The sequence below is a fragment of the Candoia aspera genome, chromosome 18 (assembly GCF_035149785.1).
Source record: "Candoia aspera isolate rCanAsp1 chromosome 18, rCanAsp1.hap2, whole genome shotgun sequence".
NCBI lineage: Eukaryota > Metazoa > Chordata > Lepidosauria > Squamata > Boidae > Candoia > Candoia aspera.
The window spans coordinates 5,950,397-5,974,581 of NC_086170.1; the positions used below are offsets into that span (position 1 = coordinate 5,950,397).

Here is a 24,185-nt window from a genome sequence, read left to right on the forward strand (position 1 = left end):
GGTCCTATGACGCTTGGATGACTGTAGAAGACAGCAGAAGTTGCAAGTGGGGAAACGCTAAGGTAATATGGCTTCCATTATAGAACTTTGCAGCTTGTGGTCTTTTCCATTCAAGGCCCCTGCTCCATGGAAGAACTCTCAAATATGTTGCCAGCAGGATCCAAGGATCTTAGGTTTTGTGTTTGCTTGGATCAGTCACAGTCACTTCTATGGGGCCCAAGTTATACTTTAGCAACCCAGGAGTGTGATCTTAACGCTGGGGCAGATTGCAGGCAGGGATCAAAATAAGAAATGGGTGAGAAAGTTGTTTAATTCCTTTGAGGAATAAGAACTTATGAACATCTGCAACCTTTTTCCATATGCAAAATAGAGACAGCCTGAGGTTGTTTTTTTTTTAAGGAAAAATGGCAGAAATTTCAACTGGCATCCCGGAAGGGGTACTCAGCTCTTAAAAATCAGTTTTATCCCTCACATATTTGGTGCCTTTCAGAGGAGTTAGGAGTACAATTCCCACGGGTCTGGCTGAAACACAATTCCAACATATCTAGAAGGGAACCAAGTCAAAAAAGGCAGTAGAAAGTGAATGGGTTTTGATGGCTTACGCCTAGAAGGAACTGAGAAACAAGAGATTGCCATGGATTCAACCCCTCTTCTATTTTAAGCGTGAAGAGCCATATTAACTTCTTCTTTAATTTGCAGTAAATGAATGCTGTCCATCAAGGCAATATTTATTATCGCCCTGAAGGCTGGGAAAATAATGTTTTACCTTGTGAAGCAGGGATAAAGCTGGGGCCAAACACCTGTATTCTTTAGCAAGGAATAAACAAGGAGACAAAACCGGGGAGATGCTTTGTGCTACTATCTGTTTTTTCACCTCTTCATACCACACAGCATAAAAGGCAAGTCTTACGGGAAAGCGTGTAGTTTATTCTAAAATGACTTGCTTTAACATAGAGGGGACAAAACAAATAGCAGAGATTACACCTTCCGTTCATACATGAACCACTAGATGCATCAACAAGGGAGATCTGGAGTTTTTGGCAGCTAAGGAGGAGACAGAAAGGAGGTCAGAAACAGGAGAAACAAAATAAGATTACAAAAGACTGAAGATGATCATGAACATGATTGGGAACCCCCTGGATGCACATGGTCTCCACCTTCTCCTCTTCCTTTTCATGGCCCACAAAGCTCATCTAGATCAAGGTGCTGAAATTCAGGTACTGCCAGCCCTCTGAAGTAGGCCAAATCAGGAAACAGACACCATATTCCAGAAATGCCACCTTGTTGTTGTGGGGTATAATAACAGAGTCCTGCAACCCTGCCAGAGTTTCCCTCGTATAGCAAACAGAATCAAAGCAGAGTGATTTGGAGTCTCTTTCTCATGCCTTCTCCTTTCCTAGCAGTCCTTTATTATGCCTTAACAGCTCTTGTTAAAGCTACCTCTGCATTCCTCTTTTAGTTTGGGTTTAGCAAGAAGCAGAACGGATGACTTATACCTCTTCTAACCCTAAAGAACAACAAAAAAGGGGGCAGGGGGGTCTCATGACATCACCACTTCACTCATGCAACCTCTGGACCTCTCAGAGCCCCCTTCCAGCAAAAATGCTTGGTTTCTTTGAGCGCAGTTCCTGAATGCACAAGGATTGCCTGCTGTTCGTCTAGCACAATCTTCCCCAACTTCGTCCCTTCCAGAAGCGTTGGACATTTAATTCCCAACAGAATATGGGAGGATGAATCTCTATCTGATGCACAATGCCATAGACCCCACAAAAGGATGCGTGGCTCACAGTCTCTGGCCAGCTTTGTTCAGCTCCACTAAGTATGCACACCATGAACACAGACAGAAACATGGACAAAGATGCTGATCCCTCACCCACCAGTCCTCCATCCCAAAGCACAAAGCAGCCTTTAACACAATCCCCGAATTAGGGCACCACCAGCTCTTTGAGAGATGTGTGTTTTCCACACATTAGTGTCAGGCTACAAGAACAGAGTCATCGGAGACAGTGAGAAATACGACGCCAGGCAACCACTATTTAAGTTTCAGCAGACCCCATCGCAGGGTCCCTTTTTTTCCTAGGGACTGCCCAGCTAAAATAGTCCTGTTCCCATCACTGAAAACAATGTTTGGCAAGAATGGTGTTTAGCCAGGAGAGTTACTTTGCACCTCCACAAGCTCTGCCTTTCACAGTGAACCTGGGCTCTGCGTTAGACCTTTTCTGGGATCCTAATCAAAAATGGGCAGCTCCTTCGACTTCTAGTTGATCGCAAGCAACGTATAAGTCAGTCAACCATGCAAAAGGCAAAAACAGCCATTACTGGCTGCCTCAGTTATGGGACGGCTCCAGATAAAGAGGAGCCATCATTCCCCTTCATTCTGTCTTGAGCGGGCCGCCACGTCTTGAGTGCCACATCCAGTTCTGGCATGACACCGTAGGACGGATTCAGACAAACTGGAATGGCTTGAGGGGAGGGTAATGGGGATGCCTGGAGGTCAGTTCTTACACGGAGTCAGAGTCAGAGATACATCTAGCATTCAGGGGAGACAAAGTCAGGCAAGGGAGTGCAATCACGTTCTTGATGCCTGAAGAAAAGACCCCGGCTGGGTGATGGACTTTGTTTCACTAGACGTGTCCAAGAGAGGGTGGACAGACGTTTGGCACAAAGCTCACGGCCTCTTGGGCCATTCCTCCCGTTATCAAATGCCCTTAACGCAGGTAACTTCTTCCCAGTGTTCAGCCACTGTCCCCCTTTCTGTAACTGCAGCCCATTTCTCCATGTCCTGCACTCTAGGACAGAAAAAGGCAACCCCGTCCCTCTGTAGTCTTTTTTTCAAGGCCTACATACTCCATCTCTCCCTGCTGGACTACATTTCCAGTCCCATTATCCTCACTGCCCTTTTTTGCATCTGCCAGTTTCAGTAGATGACACCCCCTGCCCAATCTTCATGCTGTAAGACGGGTAAGAGAAGAAAAAAATCTCTGGCCACTTTCTTCCCGGAGCACATGATGATAAAAAATCGGGCCAAGTTTCCCTTTTCCGCAGACCTCGCCCATGTACTGTGCCCCATGCCGTTGGGGACTGCTTCTGCTGACCAAGCTACAGTACGTTCCCCAGGCCCAGCTCCACAAACTCAAGGAGCAACTTAAGCCAAGAAGCAAACAGCAGCTGCCCAGCAGCCCACTCTGCACTCCGGGGGAGCAAGAAAGGGGCTTCCCGTATTTCCAGGATAGGATCCTAGCCACACTTGAAAGGGAATAAACGGCAGCATGGAACTCTGTGAAGCCAGTGTATTGTTAATTTATGTGGACAACTATATATTTTTTTAAAAATACAATAAGATAGAGAGAACGCTACCGTTTTCGACACCAAGGGCAACCCTCAAGCTTTAAATAGGATGCCGAAAGCTGTTAGTCCAAACTAATGGGGGGTGGGGGGGTGGGGGGGGGCTAAGACCAAAATTACTGAATTTCGTTCCAGGAACTAGAAGGAACTGACGTGCGGTTATTAAAATCAAGAAACTACAATTACTCTGGTCATGTTATTTAAAATCACTTCCCTCTGCTGCCACTTAAATATTGTATTTCAACAATAATTTAGGGAAGCCTCTGGGACCTACACCTAATAATTTCTGCCTCCACAGTACACATGCATGATTTTATTTATCTTCCTTACCCTACTTCATTCTAAGCTAAAAAGCTCAGACAGCCATAATCTTTCCTTCTAGTTTTGACAGTATGCAGTGTTTTAAAATACTGTTATGACTTTACTCAATGAAAATGTAACGAACAATTCCTTAAAAAAAAACGATCTTGGCAACAATGAAGAGCACAACAATAAAAACAGCAAGGAACTGAAAACAAACATTTCAAATTGTTCAGTTAAAGCATTTCCTGAAAACTTTCAGGAAGTTTGCCGGAAAGTAAAAAGCTTCCTTTACAGTGAAAGGTTTTCACTGCAAAGAAGGGGAAAAACAGTCACAAGAGGGCCCAGGCAGGCCTGCAAAGGGAGAGATTTCCAGATTGAAAACGTTACAAGACTCATCCAAAACCCAGATCCCGCAATGGCCATGAAGGGTTGACAAGGAAACGTCAGGCTCCCTGAAGAGACTGAAGTGAATTACACTGTTTTCTCCCACACCTTCCACCTTTTTATCTTCACAACCATCCTGCGGGGTAGGTCACCGAAAGAGATGAACTGGGCAAGTTCGGACAGGATGTTTGGGAGCTAAATAGCTCCCCAAATCTGGGATTCCCTGAATGGACCCTCTCTAGATTCCCTCTGGTTCAGAAGCACAATTGCTCTGACGGGGGTCTCCAGGTAGTGTTCCTGTTATTGTGAACCTTATGAAGAAAGTTTAGTTCTCCCCTAGAAATGCACTGCCCTGTTCTAACCTTTCTTCTTGTGGGAGCCCCGAAGACAACTTTGTTAAAACTTAAGAATAAAGAGCCTATCGGAAGCCGGGCCCAGAAAAGCATATCACCTTACCTCATCTCAGTCTCGCTCTCTCTTCCTTTGGCTGCAACGCTCTCCAACAGCCCCAGTACTTCAGAAGGGCTGGCTTCTCAGGAGGAAGAAGCTAGGCCAGACCGCTTCCTTGCAGAGAAAGAAGACAACAGGTTTAAAACAAAAGATTCCCACCCTGCGCAAGCTCTTGTTCGAGCTAAGTGAACAGGCGCTCAGAGTGGCTACGTCGAAAACTCAGTTGCCCAAGCAAGAAACGGCATGCGCGAAATGCCAAGTTGACAAGACATCTCGGTAGGATGCTGCCTTGACACTCTCGTTTGCTATCAGATCCGGAGCAAAGGACGAGAGAGACGGTAAATGCTGCTGCAACCTTAAAAGCTGCAGAGCTGTTCCTGAGGAGCATGTTGGAAGTTGCCCAATTCGCTTTGGCTTCAAAGCCGGGAAGAAGCGTTAGTACTACAAAACCAAAGCGTCTGCGGAGGAGGAGGAGGAGGAGGAGGAGGAGGAGTGGGAAAAGTAGAGAGGGGGCATACCAAAGTTTCTCACTCTTCCTTTGGACAGCTGCAACGTCTCGCTCTCCCGTCTGCACACCCAGTTTCTCCCGTGCAGAAATCTCAGGAAGGCACGCCCCTCCCACGTACATTTTACATAATGACGGCCCAGAGATTACAGAGCAACGTTTTAGCCTCCTTGTTCCAGCTCCAAGGTAACAAGTTCAAAGGGAGGAGGCCAAAGGCAAGTGGTGGGGAAGTGCACTGGCCTACGGTGGACTCCGTGCGTTCTTTTTTTTTCTTTTTTTTTAAACACAAGGGAACTTGTTGTTCAGGTTGGAAGCAGAAAGAAAACTGTTTACTGCTGCCTTTGCACGTCCCGTTTTCCTGTATACTAACAGGGCAGTGATAGGAAAAGGTATGTTCAATTAGCTTACCGGCTGCCCATGGGCGGTCTGGTTAACCATTAGCGAGCAAGTCGGCTGGGTCTTTCTGGCTTCTGGGTTCCCTCATGCCAAACATGAACTGTGGCAGGTAATGGCAGAGGTCGTCCAAGTTTCACGTGAAAGCAAGGCTAAAACAGACTTAACAGCACCAACAGCACCAGGAAAACCTGGGGAGAAAGTGAAAAACCTCATCCAGGCCTGCCTGCCCACTTCAGTCCTCCCCCCAAAAGATTTGGAAGTTACCAGAAACCTGGTACTGACACAAACTGGGCTCCTATAAGCGTTATTCTAAGGCATCAGGAAGCTTGACACCGTACAGGAGCTCCCACAGATGTTGGCATATAGGAGGATTTTCATATAGAAGGATTTTCTAGGTTCACACAGTATGTTGAACCATGAGCCAACCACTCCCACGAGGTTCACACAGCATAGGCTGAAATGCGGCTGGCTGTTTTGTAGACTGGTACTGGGCAGACACAACTGTTGAATCTCCTCTTAAGCAAGGGGTTCTTGTCCTTATGTACTTGTCAGTCACTGTTACCTATTTTCAGTAATTAGGAAATATAGTAATTGACCTAAATCCAGAAGCATGAATGTTTAGGGCCCAAGATTCATTGCCTGGTAGGGAGGAGAAATAGGATATTACTGCAGTTTATTCATTCATTCATTCATTCATTCATTCTTCAAATTTCTATCACCACCCATCTCTCCCAGAAAGGGGACTCTGGGTGGATTACAATAACAGTTCAAGAAACTTCAGCATCTCAATGATTCGTTCATCTCTGAGGGTCCCCAAAACCTCTTTGCTCTGCCCTGACTCGAGAGCATCATCTGCATTTATGGCCCAAACCTGTAAATAAACTCACTTCCAGCACCGGGTATGGGAACTACTCAATAGCAAGGAAACTGTAGTCTGGGAAGGAGGAGGGAGAAGGTGTCTAGTTAAAGAAGAGAACTGTTCGTAACGCAAATACACAGAGAAAGACCCAGAGAGTTAGAGCCATCTATTCCGCTAAGCACGGGAAAGAATTTCCAAAATTCTTGTGAACCTCATTTTTGAACAAGAAAGCAAGGTTCTTTATTTATTTATATTTATTTACTGGATTTCGAGGCCAACCAACTCCAAAAAAGACTCCGGGTGGCTTATAATATTTAAAAGTAAAGAAAGACGACTGCCCAGACAAAACAACATGAATAACATCCAAGATCATGTCTCTCTCCTGAGCTTCCTGCACTACTCATTCAAGATACAAAAGGCAGCCAAACATTGGCTGCAGAACTTAATTCTAAATTCTGACTTAAAACCCGGGGCAGTCAAGAGGATACCACGTTGGAGAAGGCCTGGTGGCATAAAATACGCTGTGTTATTTTTCTGTTCATTCAGATCCACGGCCTTGATTCATTGATGGCTGGCCAACCCGTGCAAGAGAAGATTGGACTTTTAGCCATAGTCTGACAGAAACTCAATTACTGTATATAGAATAATAAACTTTAAATGAGATCTTGAGCTCTGCAAAATCAGCCACCTGAAGCTCTCCATCCTCCTTGGAGATGATAAAATTATAGAGGAGAGGACATTTTGCAGAGTGTCCTCTGTGGCAAGAGCAAGTCCCTAAACTGGTCAAAAATGTATTTTCTCAATATATTTTCTCAGGAAATAACTAGTGGAATGGGTCAAGAGAATGTTCAGTCAAGAGTCCTCCTTCTCCTGTGCTACTTTCACTGTCTACAAATAGGAAATCAAGTTCCAGACACAACTATGGATCCAGCCTATTTTTTAAAAATCTTAATCACCTCCAAGTTCACCAAAGCTTACAGTTCATAAGAGTTCGGTAAGGCTGATCCTCATAAATTGGTTCTTCTTCTGCTGTCAATCCACTTGAGAGGAAAAAAGGCTGGCAGCTTCAGTTTCTCGCGCTTTCTAATTTTTCCGGCCTGAAATTGCATTCCCTTTCACCCAGTTTTCACATCTGGTTGCATGTTTTTAAGGCCACAAAAAATGTTTATGTCTTCGGAGCATGTTTTAATGTACTCATTCTTGCAAACAATTTTCTCTAATGTTACATCCATGGATTTCAATGTGCACTCACATGTTATTGTGGTGTTAGACTTTTCTCTAACACAAGCTCTTCTGTACACATCTTTTCACTTGGATTGCTGAACCACCCAAGTGCCTATCTCAAAATGCCTGTTTTTCACATCTTGGTTCAAGGAGAAGGAAGGAAATAGGCTGGAATATCCATACTATGTACTGAAAAACCTCCATCCAGCAACATGGCATTAGCCACCTTTGACTCTGAAATTAATGGTCTTATGCTCTACCGCCATCACACAACGCTACAAACCATGGGTTATTAGCCACAACAGCGGATTCACACAAAAAACTAAGTCAAAGTCAACCAAAGCACCCTTAAGGCTTAACGTAATGTATGAACCCAACGGCAGCCCCAATCGCAGGCTGCAAAACAATCTTGACCACAATTAGACGGCAGGAAAAAGACACCTTCAACTCTGCTGCCATTCAGAAACGGTCTGGAATTTGGCAGCCCTGATCTGGTAGCTCTAATTACCGTTGTTTGGCTTTCCCTCACTTCGTCATGAATTTCAGCCTGGAGGAATCAGGGCTAAAATATCAGAGGCAGTCTCTTCCGGCTGAAGAAAGCCTCAGGAGGAAGACCCGCTCTTTGCGACAAAGGGTTACCAGCCCGGCTGATTCTGCAGCTCCGAAGCAGCAGCAGTTTAGCCCCGCTGGCTCAATCTCAACACCTGCAAAATGGGGCCAGTGAAGCATTACTCACTTGCCTTTGTAGGAGCCATGGAGCCTGTGGTTAAGGAACACCCACAGCCCTAAACCTGTTCGCTCGGAAGCACGGCCTTAAAATCACAACTTTCAATCGCACATACACCTTGTTGAAAGCAATCTCCAAAGTGGAAGGAGGAAACATCTGCAGTTCCTGAGCAGGCTTCCAGTCCAATCCCTCGGCATAATCTGGATTTACAGGCTCGAGGGGACACAGTAAAGTCTGGGTAGGAATTTACCCCTGAGAGATACAGTTCCAAAACACCAGTATCAAACACTCTGAATTCTGACTTGGGGAAACAAGAACTTAAACCTTCCAGGATTTCATTTTCTGCACTCATAATAAAGGAACGCCCATTAATCAAACATGTTTGATTCTTATCATGCAAAAACTACACCCAAAGCACCTAAGCATTTTTGAAAACAGAGCTGCTATAGAAATAAGCAATTTTTAATGTCTTATTTAATGGCTGCAGTCCTCCTGTTTTTACTTTCTTGGGAGTTAAGTTTTTTTAGGGCTCGACAGGAGGCTTCATCTCTAGTAAACATGTCTGGGACCCAGCTGCAGCTAAATGCAAATTTCTCAAAAGGAGAAAAAAAGGGCAAAAGCATTCCATCTGCCCCAAGGATACTTAAACAGTACGCCCAGGATAAAGAGGGCAAACGTTTGATCCATTATTAAATACCATTATTAAAACCGTTAAGCAGCAAAGTAACGATTCAGGTGAAACAGCTGCCTGACCCTGACCCAAAATCGTGTTTCCTTTAATCATGGTTTATTAAGTAACCCACAGTTGGCTAGGTTCACGTATTGTGTCACGTCAAAACCAAGCAAGCCACGTTATGGGTTAGGTTAACGTGCAAACACAGCAAAAGCAGTTTGGCATTAAATCAAGAGCCAGCTTTAAAGCAACCTCAGGAAAAGATGGAAATCCAGTTGTTCAAGTGTGCAATTTCAAACATTCCAGTTATGCTCAAGCACCTCCTGCAAGCCCCACCAATATGAAGAAGCATTTACGTTCAAATAAAACTGTCAAAACTTGCTGCAGGCTTTGCTCCTTCTGTTTGGCTGCACAAGCCCCAGGGCCAGAGTCTGGGAACCCCACTAATATCTACCTTGACATTCTGGGATTAAAAGCCCGTGGTATTTTTCTTTCTTGCCCAGCCCCAAAGACATCACTAGATCCCTTAGTGAAATTCTCTGGTCCACTTCTCAGAAAACGAAGCTGTTCAAACGCGTGATCTGATGCAGGTCTGCCACCTAGTGAGCGATTCTTGGAAGTCAGAAGGCACTACATTTTTTTTCCATTGGCACCAGAGTCTTGCGGCTACTTATCTAGGGAGAAACACACAATATTTTCCCATCTGTGCACTTAAACTCAATTAGGGGAGTGGAACCTGAAACCTGGGGGCAAATGCTGAACGCAACTGGTCAACAAATTACAAACTTTCAATATATCAGTGGGCTTTGTTGTTTCAAATGACGAGACAGTGCTCTTAATTAATTTGAACTCAATTCAAATTAAATTAAATGTTCACCTGGCTTCGCCCATTTTTCAGAATGCACCCACGCACTGGCTGTTTCCACACAACGCACAACGCACAAAGCCAACGCTAACTAGACCATGGTTTACTGAGTTAACCCCGCTCTCTTTCTCGCTGAAGCAGAGACCAGCCGTATTTTATCAAGCGTGTTGTGTGAACCCAGTCTGTGGGCTTGGTTTACGTTTCACTGTGTTGTACACTCCCACACTGGGTTGGGTAAACATCAGGCCACTCAATCTCAGACAAGGGCATCGTGTGAATGCAGCTGATATAAGCAACTGTTCCCAGTCCCAGGCCCTCCAGATGCGTTGGAATTCATCTCCCCAAGGGACTGTCTGGGCAATCCAGCGCTTACGGCATTCTGTGCTGGGGTCCAGGCTTGGCCCCAGTGATCCCCAAAAGTCTGTTTGAAGTATGAAAAAGTCCAGTCTCAATCCTGAGTGAGCTTTTTCTGCTGTTAAGGCTCAAGTCGCTATTTTTTTCTGTCAGATCAGAGTTGGCAACCTTGGGGGGAGGGCACCCTTGGGATGCAGGGACCATGCGGTGGGACGGCCGCTGTGGGAACTTTATGCGCAACGCAGCTGCCGTGTTGGGCTTTGTCAGTCGCAAGCCCCCCACTGACCAGAAGGCAAACCTGCCCTTTGGGATTCTCTCTGGCGTCCCAGGAGAACCTCAGTGGGGCCAAAGACATTCCTGCCAATAAATATGCTGCTAGAAGCTGCTTGGCTTTGCAGCACATCAGCTGCCTAAACTAGAGGGCATTAATGTTTCCCCAGAGAAGCCCAAAGCGCTGTGTTACCTGTCCCTGTTCTAAATGGAAACTGCTTTTAATAGTGACCCAGCTGTGGATCCTGCAGTGTAACTCAATTTTCCCTAAGAGCCCTGATGTCAGTTTATTCCACCTTACAGATGTGTTTGGGCTCCGATTTGAGGAATTCCCAGCAGCATAGCCAGCGATGAGGGATACTGGCAGCTGTGGTTCAGAAGAATCTGGAAAGTTACGTATTTCCCACCCAGGAATTAGAAAGAGAGGAATTGTCTACGGCCCTGATGCTGTTCCTGAAATCAGCTAATGCTTATGTACGGTGTAGACCTGAACAAAATCTTTAAACAACAAATTTGGATATTTATCTCCCATTCAGGGGGAACAAATCCTCTGAAAACCACACCTCAGAAACACTTTTTCAGAGAACTCCCGCTCAAATGCCTCATCTCTGTCTTCAGATGAAACACAGCAGTGGAAAAATTCCTTTTTATTGGGTATTCTGGGACTCCCTATCCTGGAAGCTGATGGAGCTAAACAACAACAGTCAAGCATTTTCAGAAAGTGTTCAAAGAGCTTAATCGGTGTTCCAAATGGGAATCTACCTGCCTTGCAGCTCCAGAGAAAACAGTCTTTGCAACATTTCCTCTGAAGCAGGAGTCAAATGAATTAACATCTTGACTTCCAAGTCCCAGGATATTCATTGGGATGTAGACAATACAGGCAGTCCTCACTTAACAACCATTCATTTAGTGACAGTTCTGACTTAGATGGTGCTGGAAAAACCGACTTATGACCTGTCCTCACACTTATGACCGTCACAGTGTCCCTGCGGTCACGTGATCATGATTTGGGCGCTTGGCAACCAGTTCGCATTTATGACCATTGCAGCATCCCATGGTCATGTGATCACCATTTTTGACCTTCCCGGCCAGCTTCTGGCAAGCAAAATCAATGGAAAACCACACGATTCACTTAACGACCCTGTGGTTCGCTTAACATCTGCTGTGATTCGCTTAAGGACCACTGCAAAAAAGGTCATAAAATCAGGTTGGATTGGCTTAATGACCGCTTCGCTTGGCAACCAAAATTCCAGTCCCAATTGTGGTCGTTAAACAAGGACTACCTGTAAGCGGAAATAGTACCCCACCTCTTGTTAGTAATAGCCCTTCAGGGAGTTTCAAAATTGGGTATTTTGTAAAGAGGAAGTGCTAAATCTGAAAAGGCACGCCAGAGCAGGGAGGCTTGGTACCTCCTACCTGGCAGCTTTATGTCCAATGTCCCAAACATGTTTTCAGTTTCACCAGCCCAGGAGACCAATGGAGTTAGATTGGCCTTTAGTTGCTTGAGTAAGATTTGCAGCCCCTCTTTGTCTCACCTTTCCTTTGAGGGGAAAGGTTTCTAAAGTGCTTTCCTGGAAGGCTAACACGTCCCTTACCGTCGGCGATCGTTCACGTCCAAAATGAAGCCACTGGGGCTTGCTTTGTTCAGACCCGATTCCCTGGAGAACCCAGTAAATCACCAGCAGCTTGATTTAGTGGACTCCATCTAGCAGAACGCCGCAGTTCAGCTGCGAGCGGTGTGCCTAAAGAGGGATTAAGGTGTGTGTGAGAAGGGTAGTTTGTCAGGAAGGTGGCTATTTGCAGATTACAGTACTGACATAACAATCATCTTACTGCCTGTGACTTTCAGCCATGAGTCATATGCAATGACAAACCGTTCCTCCCAAGTTCCAGACGGATGCCAAAATGTATAGATAGAACAAATTTAAGACATGGCTGTCTAAGGAAAAGAAGGTGCAAAGTCCACAGGCAGGCAAGGCCTTTACCAAGCCCAGGTGCAATGCTGTCTATGCAAACCTACCTGACCGCAGCCTTTGAGGTTTTTCTTATCAGGAGTTACTTTGATTTATATGCAACTTCAGAAATGGAATTCCGCTACTGGAGGGAGTAGAATTAGACACCCAGTTTGGACTTGAGTCCTTTTTCCCAACAACTAGCTAATGCAACTTTCTGACATTAAGCGTATCATTTAGAATTACTCTCCAGTTTTCATGTGACTCAAGTTTGCTAGTATAAAAGCTTCTGTCTCTCCCTTCTCTGCCTGCTCAGAATCTGTATCTAAGGGTGGGATGAAATCCATGTAAAGCTATATTTTGTTTGCATCTGCAAAACTATACCAATCCCTGGGTTTGCATGACACCCTGAACTGCCAACTGACCAACTGTGCTTTAGCCTAATTTGTTATATGAACCCAAGTCTTTCTGTTTTCTAAACTGGGGGAATCAGCTACTGGGAGATTACAGGTAGACCTCGCTTAATGACCACAATTGAGACTGGAATTTCAGTTGCTAAGCAGAGCGGTCATTAAGTGAATCAAGCCCGTTTTATGACCTTTCTGCAGCAGTCATTAAATGAATCACCATGGCCATTAAGCAAACCAAGTGGTCGTTAAGCAAATCATGTGGTTCCCCAATGATTTTGCTTGCCAGAAGGCGGCCGGGAAGGTTGAAAATGGCAATCACATGACCGTGGGAGGCTGCAACAGTCATAAATGCGAACCGGTTGCCAAGCACCCAAATCATGATCACATGACTGCAGAGATGCTGCGACAGTCTTAAGTGTGAGCACTGGTTGTAAGTAGGTTTTTCCAGCACTGTCATAAGTCTGAACCATCACTAAGCAAATGGTCATTAAACGAGGACTACCTGTACTTTTGTTTGAAGTGCATGGAGTAAAGTTGCTGAGTTTCTAAAAAGGTAGAGTTGCGCTCAGGGATGCTTTCTCCAATTGCCACACTACAGTCATAATGAACAACCCCAATCAACGTAGTCCTATGCTTGATTATCTGGAAATCACTCCCTCCCACAGTAAAGTGAGCTCTGTAAATGCAAGTGCTCAGCCCTGCATCCTAGTCCGACTTCTCATTTTTATGCGTAGCTGAATAAAATTCTTCGGCATTTTCTAAGAAGAAAAGAGAAGCCCACTCCATTCACTGGGACTTAATTTCCATCTAATAAACATGCTGAGGACAGGAGTCTAAAACATAAAGGAATCTTATCCAGGTCTGGGAGCGCAGAGCAAGTCCATTTGCCAAGACTAGTAATTTGGACTATTCTCTTCTTAGCTTCAGGGACAAGTTGTGCCTGGTAGGGTTTCCCCCCTGTGTGGACCGTTCCTGCATTCCAATTCTAGAGACGTGCACTCAGATGTGTTACTGAACTAAAGTGAGCCAGCCTCAGCTAGCCTGTTTAAAAGGCATTTACTTGGTACAGTTCCATTTTGCCTTCAGCCAGGATGTTAAGATATCCAGCTTTTAAATGTTTAAGCCGTGTCCTTCAGATTTCTGCAGCTTTCCCGGGATTGCTTTAAACCTCCTAAGGTCAAATTACTCATCCTGTATGTAAGAGTAATTTAACAGGTTTTTCCCCCCTCTCACAGGCTAAAAAGATACAAGAAAGGAGGAGAACATAATTGCCAACAGAGAATCAGCTGGAAAGGATAATTAATTCAGCTACGGAAAGAAGCCCACAACATTTACTAACCTGGTTTTCTTTTTTTTTTCCAAAAAGAAAAAAAAAGTAACTCTCTGAGGCTGGTAGGAAGGAGGCCAGGAGTTCTGCAGGCCACCATTTTTTTCCCCATTCGGGACACAGAGGAGAAAGCTGCCTTCTGTTAGCAAAACTCCAAGTCTCTAAATTAGGAGAAAAAATGCATAATCACTTGACCAGTTTGAGGCTAATGTCTAAATGCAGGACCCATGTCATAGCAAACATTTCCTTTTTCCAAATTGCAGCCCCCCCAAATCCTGTGCTATGACTGGTTTCTGTGACCCCTGTATTTAGTTGGGTTCCCATAATTGCTGATTTGTCCCATAATGCATGCTGAACAAACAATGATTTTATGGCTTGGTATGGAGTATACCAGCCACCAAAGCATCTGTGCAGGCTAAAATATGATTGGCTAATTTTTGACTCAACATGAATCCATGCAAAGGTACAGTATATCCAACACCAGCAAAAAATATTAAAATCAAAGGTATCATAACTAAGCTCAGGTAGAAAGTATGGTTGAAATGTGCTAAAGTCATGTGGATGCTGCTGCAATAAATCTCACTGCATTTGATGGGATATACCCAAGACAAGTGAATATAAAGTTGCAATGTTTTAAGAGAAGAAATTTTAATAAGCTCAGATGGATTTCTATGGGGAGTGATGGGGTACGCCCAAGCAAATAGGGTTGAATTGTGGTTTTGCGTGAATACAGAGCTGAAAGTTTTGTTGCTAAATGTGATGAAATGTAAAGTGATTGAAGTAAAACAGCGTATGAGAAATTAAACGGAAGGCTCAGGGAATGGTTCAATACTGACGAGAAAGTAAGATAAGGATGTGTTATGTTCCCTTGCTTATCTAATGTATTTAAGGATAAATGTATAAAGAATCCTTCTGGTAGAGAGGTATTAGCTGAAGATCTGAAAGCCCATGCAAATGGATGCAGATGATGCATTGTTGTTAGCTAAGAACCCAATAATTTGCAGCGAATACTAGATAGATTATAGGGTACAACAAAGAGTATGGATCTGAAAATCCTTGCTGCCATCTAGTAGCTGCCAGCCTCCTGCAGTCAGATCGGGTAGTCCAAATCCTCCAGATAGGCTGAAGTTCAATCTCCAAGCTAGCATGGACATTTCATAAAATAGCAGGCAGAAACCTTACCAAAATCTGGAGCAGAATGGGTTTCTCCTCAGACATTCACCCAGACAGGCTTCCTTCATCAGGGGGCAACGAACCACGTTTGCTTTTGTTATTTTTGTGTTTCTTTCTTTCTTCCCCCGCCGCTGACCAACTGTGTTCCCGTTCTGTCGTTATGCATGCCTAGACATGCTAAGATGAGAAACGGAAGTTGAGCACATTTTGCAAATCGACCATTATTGTAAAAAGGTGTCAGGTGAAGGTTGCTCAGTCGTGCAGTTAATTCAGGGGGAATATAAAACCGTTGCTGTAAACCATCCTATAGTTTAAAAAATGCTTTGATTTTCGTGTATTTCGCAGGTGCTGGATATACTGTACCTTTGCATGGATTCATGTTGAGTCAAAAATTAGCCAACCATATTTTAGCCTGCACAGATGCTTTGGTGGCTGGCTATACTCATAATAGCTAATCTGGGACTAGTTACATGTTTATTTTTGGTTCACTGGACCATTATTGGCTGCTATTATTATTATTAGTAGTAGTATTATTATTGGCTATTATTATTACCCTCCATATTTTTTACCTGTTTAGGACCCTTCATGGGCTTTTATTTCAGCCCTACAACGTTTTAGCCCTACAATAACCCTGTGAGGCCAGAGAGCAATTGCCCCCCGCCCAATTCCCCTTTGTGACCTTCCAGGGCAGAGGATGAACTTGAACCCGAGTCCCGCTGCTCCTAAACCAACACTTTTGGCCCCTGCACCAAACTGTAGCTCGACCTGACCCAACTAACCCTATTTTTCTGGCTTCACAGGACCCCAAAGCCCAGAGAAGCTACATTCGCCAAGCCATGAAGCACCGCTCCAGCTAACCAGAGTTTGCTGGTAACCCAGTTTAGAGCCTTGCACAAGCTCAGCTCCACCTCCCTGGGGTGGGGGGGGCAAGATTTTTTTTTCTGCTTCAACCTGACTTCCTGGTTACCAAATTCAAGGGGCCAAAGGCAGGTGATTCTCATAGGCCCTAAGTCAATAAATAGGTAAGGCAGAGCTCGGCTGGCAGAGAACAGCAAAGATTTCTGCTGGGTCGGTTAAGCTGCCTTGCCTTGCTGCTCTCAAACTGCCCTCCTGTCTCCATTAATTTATTTATTTGCATTTACTAAAAGCGACAAACGCGATCTTGCAGCCGTCCTCAGTTGGCGGGAGTTTTAACGGTTGCCATGGCAATGGCGCAAGCGCGCGTGGCTCTGCCCCGGCTGCCGGTCTCCTAAGAGAAGCGTTGCGTTAGTTACGCAGAAGCGTGCGTACTTTTCGTAAGGCCGCCCGCCGCAGCTGCGGAATGCGTTCCGCTTACCTAATCGAGTGTCATAGATTTACGAAATCTTTTCTGTTTTAAAGCAGGTTCCGAGGTCAGAGAATTTTTTTTCTGTTACCACCCCGCATTTTTCGCGCTGAGACTAGTATACCGGCCTGTATATTATACTCTAAAGCCGGGTTTCTCAACCTTGGCAACTTGAAGACTTGTGGACTGCAACTCCCAGAATTCCCCAGCCAAGGTTGAGAAACACTGGTCTAAAGCTTCTGGAGGATAACCGCCGGAGTCGTTGGAACGCGAGCCCCAATGATTTGGTTCTTTCGGAATGTATCTATCCGTGGGGTCGCTAAAAGTCGACGCCGACTCTCCGGCACGTAACCCATCAATTTTCGAACAAGCAGGCGTACAATTGATCTGCATTAGAAGAACGCTAAGGGCCAAAGAATGAGGTCGACTACTAATTCCCGAAGTTGCGTCTCTAAACATCGCTCTACAATTCGTACCTCTACAAGGGGAATGGCTCCCCCTCTCGCGCTCTGATGACGCAAAGGCCTGCGCCCCGCTGACCCGTGATGACGTCCCAATCCAGCGACGATGACGGAAGTGAAGAAGAGCCCCGAGCCGCCGCGCTGCTGCTTCCCCCGCGATGCCGCTGGCCGCGGAAGCCGGGCCGGCTCGCCTGGTCCGCTCCGCCCAGAAGGACGAGCTCTACCGGGGGGCGCTGAGGAGCAGAGCCGGCGCCGCCTTGGCTGGCCTGGCGGGTGAGGCGCCTTCGCCTTCTCCCCTCCGCGCAGCGCCACCCCCTTGGCCCCCGAACCCGTTTCGGGAGCGTTTTGTCTTAAATTAAGACATATTTAAATCCTTAAATATGAATATTTTAAACAAATATTCATGTTCTTATTTTATGCATATATATATTATACTATACGTATATATATTAATATATATTTTATATATAATATACATACATATATATAAACATAACACATGTATGTATATTATATTATATTATATATATATATATATATATATATATATATATATGTAATATACATACATAAAAAAATCAGGCGAGCAAGGCTGAGGGAGGCTCCGACGAATGCCAGATTTGTTTATGAAGCAAGATTTTGAGACTTCATGGGAGAGGGAAGGAGCAAGCCATTTTCAGTTTTTAGAGTTGCATGTTTTGTCATTAGTAACACCAAAGAATTAAAGACAAAACCAAAATACTTTGGCCACCTAATGAGAAGACAGGACACCCTGGAGAAGATGCTGATGCTGGGGAGAGTGGAGGGCAAAAGGAAGAGGGGCCGACCAAGGGCAAGGTGGATGGATGATATTCTAGAGGTGACGGACTCGTCCCTGGGGGAGCTGGGGGTGTTGACGACCGACAGGAAGCTCTGGCGTGGGCCGGTCCATGAAGTCACGAAGAGTCGGAAGCGACTGAACAAATAAACACCACCACCACAAAAGAATATCCAATGGGTAAAAAGTTGTGTGATATCAGCACACAACATGCCTCTGTGTTTAATTTTACATTTCTTGTTGAAAGGGGTAGTGGTATTTTTCATTAATATTAATGTATTTATTTGTTAAATTTATTATTTAATAGATTTATGTTATATATAATATAATAATATAAATATTTTATATATTAATAAATTTGTCAAATTTATTATTTAATAAATTTATATTATATTCATTAAATATTATTGAAAAATACCCACCTCACTATAAAAGTGACTCTATTACTCTATTTAATAATAGAATATCCTGCCGGACGTCTCTTCAAATGTCAGTTGGAGAAAAACTGAAGCTTATTCTTGTAATGTAATTCCATCTTCTCACTCCTCAGGCCCTAAAGTTTGGCTAGAATGGCAAAAAGAGATTGAGCTCCTCGCTGATGTGGCCTATTTCACTCTCACTACCCTCTCAGGTAAGGATTGCAGCCAAATTGTTTTGTGCTTGGTGATCTGACTAAAGATCGGACCATTGGAAGTTTCCTGAAAGTTGGAGGGGGCCACTTAGGCTAACCCTGTGCCCAGCACAGGAATCTAAATTAAAGCAGCTGAAATAGGTGGCTGCCCATCCTGTGTATGAAAGGGCAGCCTTCCTGGATACAGGTAGTCCTCACTTAACAGCCATTCGTTTAGTGATGATTCCGACTTAAAACAGTGTTGAAAAAATGACTTACGACCAGTTCTCACACTTAGGACCATCGCAGTGTCCCCATGGTCACGTGATCACGATTTGGGTGCTTGGCAGCTGGTTCACATTCATGACCATCACAGCATCCTGTGGTCATGTGATTGCCATTTTCGACCTTCCCAGCCAGCTTCTGGCAAGCAAAATCAATAGGGAACTGCATGATTTGCTTAACAACTGCAGTGATTCACTTAATGACTGCCACAAAAAGGTCGTAAAATTGGGTCAGATTTGCTTAATGGCTGTTTCACTTAGCAACCAAAATTCTGGTCCCAATTGTGGTCATTAAGCGAGGACTACCAGTTATTGGTTCCAGCTTCAAACCCTAGCCCTCCCCCATTCCCCTTCTTTTCCCAGAGCTAAATATTCCAAATTCCTTCCAACTCTTGTCATGGGGTTTCATTTCTAGTCCCTCATCGTCCTTGATGGCTGGTCAGAATCTTTTTTAAAATGTGCTGCCTGGAGTTCAGGCTGGGCTTTGATCAACTCAAAATAAAGCTGATTGGTTATGCCCCAGGATGAAGAGCTAGGCTTCTGCTGATGTAGCCTAAAACTGCATTGGTCATAATCTCTTCAGGGTTTCCCTTGTTTATTGCTTCCCCCCCCCCAGGTTATCAAACCCTTGGTGAAGAATATGTCAACGTTATCCAAGTAGACCCGTCAAAGAGGAAGGTCCCTTCGTTAATACGTCGGGCCGTTTTGGTCTCTCTGCACACTCTTTTGCCTTACTTGTTAGACAAGGGACTGGCCCAACTTGAACAGGAGCTCGAGGGAGGCCCCAACGAGTCACAGACGCTGCAAAGCAGAAACTTGGGCAGATTACAAAGCCGGACGTCACTGCGAAGCTGGGTGCAGAAACAGGCCAGCCGATTAACGGAACAGCAGAGAAGATTTCTTGGTCAGGCTGTTCGTATCGTCAAGCAAAGCATCCCATTCCTCCGGAGGTTGCACTTAGCCATCTTTTATATGAATGGCGTCTTCTACCATTTGTCTAAAAGGACGACAGGAATCACCTATGTGAGTGGTCCCCTACGCTTCTGTTTCTGTCACAAATGTACAGAATGGCGTGCTTACTCGGCTACTTGGTCAGCGGTGCCATCATTTTCCCCCCCAGGATGGGTTTCTTAAAGAACCAAACTGGGGATGATACATGTTCTAATACTTACTTTAAAATACATTTTGCCTTGTTTTTCACTGGAAAAACTCCTAAATCATCAAATACCGGTAATGAAAAGTTTGCATCTTCTGGCATTAAAATAATTGTGGTATGATTTCGCTGACTGGGAGATATCCCACCAGATGAAAGCTAATGCCTCAAAGTATTACAGGTAGTCCTCGCTTAGCAACCATTTGTTTAGTGACGGTTTGGACTTACAACAGTGCTGAAAAAACCAACTGGTGACCAGTCCTCACACTTAGAACCATCGCAGCATCCCCCATGGTCACACGATCGCAGTTTGGGCCCTTGGCAGCCAATTCGCATTTAGGACTGTCGTGGTCACAAGACCACCATTTTCAACCTTTCTGTCTGGCTTCTGGCTAGCAAAATCAATGGGGAACTGTGTGATTCACTTTAACGCCCACGTGGTTTGCTTAATGCCCAGTGATTCGCTTAACGACCGCCACAAACAAGGTGGTAAAATTGGCCTGGATTTGCTTAATGACTGCTTTGCTTAGCAACTGAAATTGTGGTCATTAAGTGAGGACTACCTATACTCTATTTGGGGGCAGCCTAGGATCTAGAAAGGATATGGTCTTTCTCATCCCCAAAACATTTGAACAGAGCTATTTCTGTGACAAAACCTTGAAGTACTTAACTGTTAACTTACCATCGGTTGAGTTTTCTTTGACTCTGCTGCTCTCCAGTTACGCTCTGCAGGGTTCACTGAAGACGACCAAACCATTCAATCAAGTTACAGGCTACTTGGAATCATTTCATTCCTGCATCTGGGGCTGATGCTCGGCATCTACGCGTACAACTTCCGACATCGGCAGAGGGCGAGAAAAGAATGGAAACAACACTATAACCTCTCCTATCAGAGGTATAAAGTCTGGGTAGTATTTGTACAGCGGGGAGAGAATTAGTATCAACAGTGGCATCTACGTGGCACTTGAAATTCAGGCTTTGATCTTGCTGTTGGGAGTTATGTGGTAGTAAGGATGCTAAAAATATAGCCTTGTAGCCATTGTATTTTAAAATGTATTATTCTACAGGGCTTCTGTTGTTGATGCAGAATCAGCCTATGGAATACTGACTTATTCCATAGTAGTCAAGTAATCAAATTATATAGCTGGAGTGCGTATTAGGACCAGAAGCTCAAAGGAATGGCCACATTGGTTGTTTGCCGATTCCGAGATGGCCTGGAGAGAGCTTCATCGCTCCCTAAAACTTCTTTCTTACGCATGCCCCGACCACAGAATCAGTCGCTTTCGGAGTCACCCCAAAGGGGAAGAGTAATTGTGTTTAACGTCACTTCCTTCAGAAGCCAACCGGAAGAGAGGATCGTTAACCGTAGCCTGCGCTGCACTCTGTGCTTGGAAGAACGCCAGCACACCACAGCCACACCATGCGGGCACCTTTTCTGCTGGGAATGTATCGCTGCGTGGTGCAACACAAAGGTGCGTGCCGACTCCCCCGAGCTTTGCCCAGAAGCAGTGTGTACTTTTTCTTGCTGTTGTCAATTTCTGCAGCATGGAGATGCAGGCGTTAGTATTTTGCTTTTTCCTTGAGAGGTAGAACTCTCTAGAACCAAGAGCCTCCGGTAAATAATTCAGTGGTAGGCAATATTCTTTACATGCAGACAGTTGTAAGTTTTGATCCCCCAAATCTTCAGCTAAAAGTTGGAAATAGTTCTGAGGAGCCATTGCTAAGTCAGCTGTAGGACCACTGTTTTATAATATAACATTGTGTTTTAAACTGAGAGCCATGCGGGTTTATACTTTAAATGAAAAAGTAAATTCTATATACAGGGGGGCTGCCTGAAAGACAGTGAGGGGTTTTAAAGATATTTGAGGGGTTTACATTTCCTAACACGGCATTTTTTTTTTCTTCCCACAGGCCGAGTGTCCTCTGTGCAGAGAGAAATTTCACCCCCAAAAGCTGATTTACTTACGGCACTTCCGGTAAATTGCTGCCCGTCGGATTGCAAACGAAGAGCCAATGAAAATACAAGCTTTGACCAAGTGCAAGACTTTATTTTGATATTAAATTACTGGGATCAAATGGAAGCCAAACATTTGACTTTTGCTGCCTGTACAAGAAGATACAAACCTATCCATTTACAATACGAACTGCTGTTGATCCACTTTTGTCTCAGAGGGTTTGAGGTCAGGCGGAAGGGGCATCTCAAAAGCAGTTTGAAGTTCGTAGAGCTTTACCCATCCTAGGGAATTTGAATTCTGCAATTTTGCTTTAAGCATGCTTTCAGGAAAGATAGCAACCTCTTCCTCCCCCTTCAATCCCCACACACTGCCAAGTAACTAAATTCCACTAATGATGGAACTGATGCTTCAAAACGTTTCAAAGGCAGAAGGGCTGTATAATGTAGCTATCTTGGATACCAGTCTTATAAAACAAAGTGGCTTCGGATTCAATTCTACAGACACAGCTGCTTTTAAAATTCACAGATCTAGGTTCTGTAAGCTCCTTTTGGGAATCGAATCTGAAGCACCGTGCAGCCCTCTCAAAATGTCACTCTTCAAGCTTTGAACGGCAGATGCAACAACTAGTACCAAAGCATACACTGGTTTTTCTCGGTCACCAACTTCTGAGTTTAATGCACCTCAGGCTGGGCAGGGGAGAATCTCTAAATTTGACACAGCAGTCAGAGGCAAATATCAATGGTGATTTCAAGAGACCACGAAGTGCAGCCTTCCAGGTGCTTCCGACATACTGCCTGGGGCAGTAGGGAGGAATCTTGAAGGCCACATCGGACGTCCCCTTCATCTAGGCTACCAAGCCCAACAGAAAAACCCATAAATCGCAGTGAGTTATGCTCAAACATGCTGAGCATATACCCAGCTGGCATAGTAAACCTAAGATCCATTGTGTGATGAGTCTGACTGGTTTCAATAGCATTTACGTCTGAAGAGCTCATTAATGATCCCATTTCTAAATGGAGGGGCAATGACATTTTTGTCCCTTGTAGTCAAGCTGGAAAAAGGGAGTTTTCCTTTTTTTTTTTTTTTTGATAGAAAAGAAGCAAAATTTCCTATCACGTGAAACCCCCCCCCCTTTTTTAAAACAATCCTGTAAGGGAGAAATCGACCTATATGGCACAGAATATTTAAATATGTCATCACTGCCAAATACAATGTAAACTTTAACTTTTGGAGTTGATAGTAAATAGCTACTTTACCTCTGAAGATAATATTTGTACAATAGTGCAAAGGGCTGTTTTTATTGAGACAGCTAAAATACAATATTCCACAAGATTAAATTATATGCGTTTAAGAAAGCAGGGTGGAGAGAAAACTTTGAACGTAATACAGAGTTCTTTACATTTGTTTTATAAAGACTGCTGAACCCAAGAAAGGGACAATGTCTTTTAATAAAGTTTGGGATTTAAAAAGTCACTTAATAAAACTGTTCATAGCTATATCACATCAAAAATGTTTACATGCAGGTCATTTATTTTTAGATTTCTCTCCATAGAAAATTAAAAGCTGGGTTAAGACCCCATAAAGTTCAATCTGCCGTGTCCAATCTAGATGCACCTTGGAAAGGGCTATGAAGCAAGCTTAAAAAAAAAAAAAACCTTTTATCAAAGAAATGTGTCAAAATACTCTTCACCTAATATTATATATACATGTAATATTCCAGGCCTTTTCCAAAATGAAAAAAAATAATAATCATGGTCGTTAATTTTGAATAATTACAAAACAGCTGACGACTAAAGAACCCCCAAACCACCTAGCCCACCATCCACCTCTTCACCCTAAAAGCTAAGTCCGATTCCTCCTCCTCCTCCTCCCCAGCTAATGAAGACAGGTTTATTCTGAATGCCCAAGTTAAGTTATAATAGCACAGGGGTACCCATTACCCCTAGCTAATCCAGGAGACGCCAGAATTGAATGTATATCGCTGTGTCCCATCCTCGAATTAAGATTATCTCACTTCAGCAAGGTACAGTGTGCATACTGGACTGAAGGATGAAAAAGGACCACCCCCACCCAAAACAGCTGCCAGAATGCTTCCATTCCACAGGCCTCCCAAAGAATATTCCGCTTCAAATCCGCTACCCACTTTGCTCTGCACGCACAAACACCCGTGTGTAATACGCACACGCGGCCCATTCAGCAGCTTGCGAGCCGCCAGCCGAATCTGGATGTCTAAGATCCCAGAGCCCACACCGTGTGCTTCCCACGAGATGCGCACATCTGTGTAAATGTGTGATAGCCGCCTTTGCCAGACAAAGGAAGGGGGGGGGAGAGCAGGCCGTGGATGGATTAAACAGCAGCTTGTTC

The 24,185-nt window shown here is 44.4% G+C and overlaps 1 protein-coding gene across 1 annotated transcript; it reads left to right on the forward strand.

Moving 5' to 3' along the window:
• The first annotated feature begins 17,105 nt into the window (after positions 1 to 17,105).
• Positions 17,106 to 23,570, forward strand: PEX10 (peroxisomal biogenesis factor 10). Its single transcript, XM_063317708.1, has 6 exons — positions 17,106 to 17,275; positions 18,370 to 18,450; positions 19,330 to 19,736; positions 20,586 to 20,761; positions 21,203 to 21,338; positions 21,778 to 23,570. Exons 1-6 carry the CDS (start codon positions 17,161 to 17,163, stop codon positions 21,844 to 21,846), a joined length of 984 nt encoding a protein of 327 aa, XP_063173778.1. The 5' UTR covers positions 17,106 to 17,160; the 3' UTR covers positions 21,847 to 23,570.
• The last annotated feature ends 615 nt before the right edge of the window (positions 23,571 to 24,185 follow it).

What these genes read in the sequence shown, in the direction of transcription:
- PEX10 (XM_063317708.1), top strand. Translation starts at nt 17,161, where the DNA reads ATGCCGCTGGCCGCGGAAGCCGGGCCGGCTCGCCTGGTCCGCTCCGCC. An exon ending in GGACGACAGGAATCACCTAT is followed by an intron (nt 19,737 to 20,585) that starts GTGAGTGGTCCC and finishes GCTGCTCTCCAG; the next exon opens with TTACGCTCTGCAGGGTTCAC. An exon ending in CTGCGTGGTGCAACACAAAG is followed by an intron (nt 21,339 to 21,777) that starts GTGCGTGCCGAC and finishes TTCTTCCCACAG; the next exon opens with GCCGAGTGTCCTCTGTGCAG.